Below are 7982 nucleotides of genomic sequence, written 5' to 3'. Positions count from 1 at the left end.
GCCTCCCCAGACCAAGCTCAATCTACGATTGGGCTTGCTCAATCGTAGAGCTAGATAGATAGATTGAGCTAGATAGATAGATTGAGCAAGCTCAATCGTAGATTGAGCTTGCTCAATCTATCTATCTAGCTCAATCTATCTAATCAGATTGATCGAGCTTGCTCAATCAATCTAATCAGACCAAGCTCAAGCTCACGATTGAGCTTGGTCTGATTAGATTGATTGAGCAAGCTCGATGCTGCTGTCATTTTCTTGCAATAGCAAGGCTAGCGGCATGTGGCTCAGAAGTTAGAGCGAGTCGGCTGGTAACTGGAAGTAGTTTGATCCCCGGCTCCTCCTAGCTGAGTGTCGAGTTGTCCCTGAGCGAGACGCCTCACCCTGACTGCTCCTGACGAGCCGGCTGTCGCCTTGCATGTGTGACACCTCAATCGGTGTGTGAATGTGTGCATGAATGAGTGAATGTTAGATAAGCGCTGCACAAATGCAGTCCTTTTGCTCCCCTGAAGCATTCTGCTTCTGTCACTCACACGTCGGCCCAGGTCCTGTGAATCGGTCAATTATATGTTGGGCGATGTGAAACCACTGATATGACCAGTCTCCTATTTCTGTGTATTGTTAGTTCTCCTTTTCACAAATGTATACAGTCAGTCACAGGAACAGTTTCCTTCTTCTTTTCTGCCTCACTGCACAAAAATACATTTATCCAAGTCATCTATTGGTCATCAAGTTTTACAGGCGCCAAACCATATCTCTCACTGAAAGTCTGCTTGGAATAATTGAAATCATTATTTCGTCCTGCAGTGACACTGACGTCCACACGGTGGCATCGTTGCTCAAACTGTACCTGCGGGAGCTGCCGGAACCCGTGGTTCCCTGGAGCCAATACCAAGACTTCCTGAGCTGCACCTACAAGATCGACCCCAGCACCACGGTACGGCCCGCCCCCCACCATGACAGCCTAACCCTTATTTCAGAGGTTATATATTTTTATTATACGTGAATGTTCCTCTTTCTCAGGGCCTGGAGAGCTTGGAGAAACAGATCGCCCTCATTCCCAGGATAAACTACAACCTGCTGGGTTACATCTGCAGGTGAGAGATCGCAACATCACATAAGATCGCTATTGTATTATATAAGATAGGATTATTGTATTAATCCCCCAGAATGGCAGGCAGGTTAAGGGTAGTAAGCAAACCAATGAACACAAAAAATTCTGATCGGTTTAATAAATATTTAATAAAATAAATATGTCATTAAATATATAAAACATTCTTAAATAAGATACCAAACATAAAACGGGGTCTAGGTTCCTGTTCGAGGTGCAGCTGGAGTCCAAGGTGAACAAGATGAGCGTGGAGAACCTGGCGACCGTGATGGGAATCAACCTGCTGAAGCCCCAGATAGAGGACCCCATCACCATGATGAAAGGTACACACACACACACTCGCACACACGCACGTGTGTGCGAGTGCACATGCCGGCACACACACACGCACACACACACAAACACACATCAACCTGTTGATGTGTGTTTGTGTGTATCCTTCGACAACCATGATGAAGGAAACACACACACACACAAACACACACACACACACACACACTCTCACACACACACACACACACACACACACACACACACACACACACACACACACACACACACACACACACACACACACACACACACACACACACACACACACACACACACGCGCACACTAACACCATCGCTCAGACTGCTGAGCGACTGCATTTTGTCGTCTGCATAAAGGATATATTTATCCTTTTTGTGATCATGAATGCTCTTCTGAGCTCCGAGTCAAAGTTCCTGTTTCTAACATTAGGACCCTGAAGCGGCCAAGCCGGTTCCGACCGGTCAATCCAGGTCAAGTAGTGACTAAGAAACTCAGTGAAATTAGTGAAATGAGGTTTTGCCTGACCGACTGTATGGATATTACTATTAGTACATTAATAGCTAATACTTAAAGGTTGTATCAGCGATTCTAGGCTGAAACATAAATGAGGACATTCATCTGACCGTTCCTCGCGATCCACCAGCTGCCCGCCCCATAAGCAGGTTGTCAAGGAAACGCGTCTCTGTAGGCGGCCTGTGCTCCGATCGTACACAAAAACAAATGGTACTACCAACCACTCAATACCAAAACAAATAGTATTCCAACCAATCACACACAAGGGCTGGGTGTTGTGGGGTTTTGCGCTGCGTTAATGATTGTTTTTACTGAATGCACCGAACACGGAAGGGAGGGGCCAGGGGGGCTCTGTTTGTTTGGGATCTCGCTTCAAATACCAAAAGGAGGGACGTCACCCAACATCTCTGATACAACCTTTAAATAAAATAACGTTACATTCACAACCACAAAAAAATACAGCAACGCTTTGCCTTGGGTCTGAAGTCCCCCGACACCCCCTGACCCCCCCTGACCCCCCCTCACCCCCCCTGACCGTCCCTCTGCGTGCCCCCCAGCCACGCCCCAGATCCAGCGGCTGATGACGCTGATGATCCGGCACCACGAGGAGCTCTTCCCCCCCGCCCGGGACCTCCCGCCCTCGCCCCACGCCAGCAAGACCCGGAAGAAGAAGTGCAGCGCCCCCCGAAGCTTCGTGGGCTGGGAGGGGGCCGAGGTAGGACCCCTGGTCTGTCATTAGGCCCCTGGCCTTTGGTTTGGCCCCAGGTTTGTTGTTTGGCCCCCGGCTGGACGTTTGGCCCCTGACTGTTGATTTGCCCCTGGTCTGTCGTTTGGCCACAGGGCTGTGGTTTGGCCCCAGGGCTGTGGTTGGCCCCAGGGCTGTGGTTTGGCCCCAGGGCTGTGGTTGGCCCCAGGGCTGTGGTTTGGCCCCAGGGCTGTGGTTTGGCCCCAGACTTGTCGTTTGACCCCTGGCTGTCGTTTGGCCCCAGGGCTGTGGTTTCGCCCCAGGCCCATTGTTTGGCCCCAGGCCTGTCGTTTGGCCCCAGGTCTGTCGTTTGGCCCCAGGGCTGTGGTTTCGCCCCAGGCCCATTGTTTGGGCCCTGGTCTTTCATTTGGCCCGAGGCTGTTATTTGGAACCTTGCTTTTGGTTTGGCCCCTTGCTTGTCGTTTGTCCCCAGTTTTGTTGTTTGGCCCCAGGTTTGTCGTCTGGCTCCGGGTTTGTCGTCTGGCACTGGGTTTGTCGTCTGGCCCCAGGTTTGTCGTTTGACCCCAGGTTTGTCGTTTGACCCGAGGTTTGTCGTCTGGCCCCAGGTTTGTTGTTTGGCCCCAGGTTTGTCGTCTGGCCCCAGGTTTGTCGTCTGGCCCCAGGTTTGTCGTCTGGCCCCAGGTTTGTCGTCTGGCCCCAGGTTTGTCGTTTGGCCCCAGGTTTGTCGTCTGGCTCGGGTTTGTCGTCTGGCCCCGGGTTTGTCGTCTGGCCCCAGGTTTGTCGTTTGGCCCCAGGTTTGTCGTCTGGCCCCAGGTTTGTCGTCTGGCCCCGGGTTTGTCGTCTGGCCCCAGGTTTGTCGTTTGACCCCAGGCCTGAGGCCCGTTTCAAGCAGCAGGTTAGACTATCTTCAGACCTAGACCAGGACTCTGAATTGAGCGGGTCGCTGCAGTAAAGAGATGCAGAGGTTGATGCGTAACGTCTGCCACATAAGTGGGACGTTCTCATGAACCTGACGGGAGGGCCGTCCGTCTGTCCGTCCGGGCCCCTAGCGTCCGTCTGACGTACCTAACGCTCATCCTGCGCCCCGCGCCCCCCCCAGATGGCCGACGCCTCGCTGTCCGAGTCCCCCGAGGAGGACGAGGACAACGACAGCGCGGAGGACGGCAGCCCCACCCAGCCCTTCCCCTCCCGCCTGGACCCCTCCGCCTCCAGCCCCCGCAAGCGCACCCAGACGCTGCCCAGCTTCCAGCAGCCCCCCCGGGGGGCCGCCAAGAAGGGGGAGGCCCTGAAACAGCGGAGCTGCACGCAGGACGTCCCGGAGGAGAGGATGGGGACGCTGTCGGAGGACATCTTCAAGATCCTGGACCTCCACCGGGTGGCGCTGTTTGGGAGCAAGACGGAACGGGAGGCGGGCCAGGAGGGCGGGGATGTGAGACGGAGAGGAAGCCGGGGCTCCGCCTCTTCCCCCAAATCCCCGAGAGTCCCCCGGGCGTCTGAAGACCCCCCAGCACCTGCTGAACCACAGAGCCCCCAGGCCTTCAGCGGCTCAGGTCTTGGTCCTGGTCCTGGTCCTGGTCCTGGTCCTGGTCCTGGTCCTGGTCCTGGTCCTGACCCTGACCCTGGTCCTGGTCCTGGTCCTGACCCTGGTCCTGCTCCTAGTCCAGGTCCTGGTCTTACTCCTGCTCCTAGTCCAGGTCCTGGTCTTACTCCTGCTCCTAGTCCAGGTCCTGGTCTTGGCTCAAGCCAGCCAGAGAGCCAACAGACCCTCCAGCTGATCATTGAGAGGTGAGATGGCGTTACTGAAAACCTGAACCTTTGTTTGAGGTTCAGTTTTAGGTGAACATACACACACACACACACACACACACCCACACACACACACACACACACACACACACACACACACACACACACACACACACACACACACACACACACACACACACACACACACACACACACACACACACAACTCACACAACTCACTAAAACCTCATAACATAAAAACACACAGAACCATAGTGCACCAGAGTGCACGTGAATCACAGATCAGTTTGAGGTTCGGTTTGAGGTTCGGTTTGAGGTCAGTTTGTGTTTGAGGTTCAGTTTGAGGTTCAGTTTGAGGTTCAGTTTGAGGTTCAGTTTGAGGTTTAGTTTGAGGTTCAGCTTGAGGTTCAGTTTGAGGTTCAGTTTGAGGTTGTGTTTGAGGTTCAGTTTGTGTTTGAGGTTCAGTTTGAGGTTCAGTTTGAGGTTCAGTTTGTGTTTGAGGTTCAGTTTGAGGTTCAGTTTGAGGTTCAGTTTGTGTTTGAGGTTCAGTTTGAGGTTGTGTTTGAGGTTCAGTTTGTGTTTGAGGTTCAGTTTGAGGTTCAGTTTGAGGTTCAGTTTGTGTTTGAGGTTCAGTTTGAGGTTCAGATTGAGGTTCAGTTTGAGGTTCAGTTTGAGGTTCAGTTTGAGGTTCAGTTTGAGGTTCAGATTGAGGTTCAGATTGAGGTTCAGATTGTGTTTGAGGTTCAGTTTGAGGTTCAGTTTGAGGTTCAGTTTGAGGTTCAGATTGAGGTTCAGATTGAGGTTCAGATTGTGTTTGAGGTTCAGTTTGTGTTTGAGGTTCAGATTGAGGTTCAGTCTGAGGTTCAGTTTGAGGTTCAGTTTGAGGTTCAGATTGTGTTTGAGGTTCTCATTGTGTTTGAGGTTCAGTTTGTGTTTGAGGTTCAGATTGAGGTTCAGTTTGAGGTTCAGATTGTGTTTGAGGTTCAGTTTGTGTTTGAGGTTCAGATTGAGGTTCAGTCTGAGGTTCAGTTTGAGGTTCAGTTTGAGGTTCAGATTGTGTTTGAGGTTCTCATTGTGTTTGAGGTTCAGTTTGTGATTGAGGTTCAGATTGAGGTTCAGTTTGAGGTTCAGATTGAGGTTCAGTCTGAGGTTGTACTTGAGTTTTGTCTTGGTGTTTGTGAGTGTCCATCCTCCTCTCCCCCCTCCTGCTCCTCCAGCCTGCAGCAGAGGAACGCTGAGCTGACCTCCACCGTGACCCAGCTGACCTCCTCCCTGGAAGAAGAGCGCCGCCGTGTGGCCGCCCTGGAGGCGTGTCTGAGGAGCGCTGGCCGCAGCCACGACCAACCCCCCCCTGACCAGAACACAATACTGTGACACATCACCCAGCGGCCAACTTGGATGGCCATCTCGGGCGGCCATCTTGAATGGCCATCTCGGGCAGCCATCTTGGATGGCCATCTCGGGCGGCCATCTTGGATGGCCATCTCGGGCGGCCATCTCGGTGCTCAACGGTACCTGGGTGGAGGAAATCAAAGCAGAACACATCCAGTTAGCTCCACCCAGCTCCACGTAGAACCAAGATGGCCGCCTGTCAGGGATGGCTCGTTCTCACGGGAACCTGAACGCCGTTCTTTAAAACACAATTACAATTACAATTAGGGCATTTAGCAGACGCTTTTATCCAAAGCGACTGACATCGGTTAATACACACATTGACACACCGACGGCAGAGTCAACCATGCAAGGCGACAGCCAGCTCGTCAGAAGCAGTTAGGGTTAAGTGTCTCGCTCAGGGACACATCAACACTCAGCTAGGAGGAGCTGGGGATCGAACCAGCAACTAGCTCTACCTCCTGAGCTAAGCCCGACCCCCCCGACCCCTCCACACGGTTGCTGAGTTACGAGTGCGTGTAAGGCCTGTATTGCCCAATGTTTATCATGTTATTTTTATTATTATGTTAAGAGATTCACATTGAGGACCACCACTGTTTTATCACCTTGCTCACAGACAGACTATGCTTTTCCTCAGCATCTTAAAATATTTTAGTATCGAATGTATCAAAATTACAGTATCGAATGTCAAGTAATTTAAAATGTTTTGTGCCATGAATAAAGTTCAACAAACCTCTTTAACCACTGAAAGCTGCGGGATCCATGTCCACATACTGGGCTGCCCTCTCCCAGGTCCTCATAAGACGTACCAGTGTTGGTGTGGGGGGTCAAAGGTCGAATGGCGTTCTGTGATGTCATGTTATTGTTTCTTCTAGTAGAGTACAGTTTCTGTCTGGGAGCGGCTGAGCGAGTCATAACGAACACTCCTGGAAGACCACTAGGAGAAATAGGCAATATGATCTGTCAACTGATGTAAGTAGTAGTCATAACCCTAACCCTAACCCTACATGATGTGAGCGAGGCTGTGAGGGAAACAGAAGGCCACATGGCCAGAGAGGAAAACAACAGGGGAAGAGGAGGGAGAACCAGAGATAAGAGGATTGTCCGAGAACCGTCGTGGAAATAGTTGGGATGCCTTCACCACCTAAGGCAAAGAACAGACAACCCTATGGTCCCATTGTGTGTGGTAGCCATACACACTCAAAGACACACACAAAGACACACACACACACACGAGATAGCTGCTCGTCCGTTCAGTTTGTGGGTGAGTGTGAGCGTGAGTGTGAGTGTGTCTGTGTGTGTATGTGTGTGTGTGTCTGTGTGCGTGCGTGCGTGCATACATGTGTGTGTGTGTGTGTGTATGAGTGTCAGCATGAGTGTATGTTTGTGTGTGAATGTGTATGTTTGTGTTTTCGTGTGTGTCTGTGGTTGTGTGTGTGTGTGCGTGCGGTGTGTGTGTGTGTATGTGTGTGTGGTTGTGTGCATGCCTGTGTTGGTGTTGGTGTCAGTGTGTGTGTGTGTGTGTGTGTGTGTGTGTGCGTGTGCGTGTGCGTGTGTGTGTGCAGTGTGTGTGTGTGTGTGTTTGTGTGTGTGGTTGTGTGCATGCGTGTGTTGGTGTTGGTGTCAGTGTGTGTGTGTGTGTGTGTGTGTGTGTGTGTGTGTGTGTGTAAGCTACAGGCAGGAAGAGGGAGCCCCAGTCCTCCTCATTCCTGGCCGATATCCAGAGTGTATCTACGGGGTCGCAGCAGGCAGCTCTGGAATGGACCCCCCTCGCGCACACACACACACACACACACACGCACACACACACACACACGCACGCACACACACACACACATGCACGCGTACATCCCCTCATCGCGTGCGTTTGTGATCGGAATGCGAGGTGCCGGACGGAACACGACTGTCCCTCAAAGATATGCACGGGATGGTGTCAGACGGTTTTAGTATGCGTGTGTGTGTGGGTCTGAATAAGTATGTGCGTTTGTGTGTGGATGTGTTGAAATGTGGGGGTTTGAGGTGGTGATGGCGGCGGTAGTCGTGGTGGTAGGGGTGGAGGAGTTGATGAGGCGGTGATGGTGGATGAGGTGGAGGTGGTGGTAGTTATGATCGTTTGGGAGGTAGCGGAGGTGGTGGAGGTGCTGCAGGTAGTGGTGGTGTTGGAGGAGGTGGGGCTGGTGTTGCAG

General features: G+C 52.0%; 1 protein-coding gene across 1 annotated transcript in view; it reads left to right on the top strand.

Annotated features, from left to right (window-relative positions):
• The window catches only part of arhgap25 (Rho GTPase activating protein 25), a 13080-nt gene extending 6534 nt beyond the window's left edge, over positions 1–6546 (top strand). Inside the window, exons 6-11 of the mRNA XM_030371563.1 lie at positions 802–931; positions 1018–1091; positions 1307–1428; positions 2489–2646; positions 3737–4422; positions 5622–6546. Of these exons, the coding sequence (XP_030227423.1) occupies positions 802–931; positions 1018–1091; positions 1307–1428; positions 2489–2646; positions 3737–4422; positions 5622–5778 (1327 nt within the window). The 3' untranslated portion in view covers positions 5779–6546. The remainder of the gene's footprint in view (positions 1–801; positions 932–1017; positions 1092–1306; positions 1429–2488; positions 2647–3736; positions 4423–5621) is intronic.
• Positions 6547–7982: the final 1436 nt, after the last annotated feature.

Source organism: Gadus morhua, chromosome 11, assembly GCF_902167405.1.
Source record: "Gadus morhua chromosome 11, gadMor3.0, whole genome shotgun sequence".
NCBI classification, from domain to species: domain Eukaryota; kingdom Metazoa; phylum Chordata; class Actinopteri; order Gadiformes; family Gadidae; genus Gadus; species Gadus morhua.
This window is presented reverse-complemented; position numbering and strand designations above follow the sequence as displayed.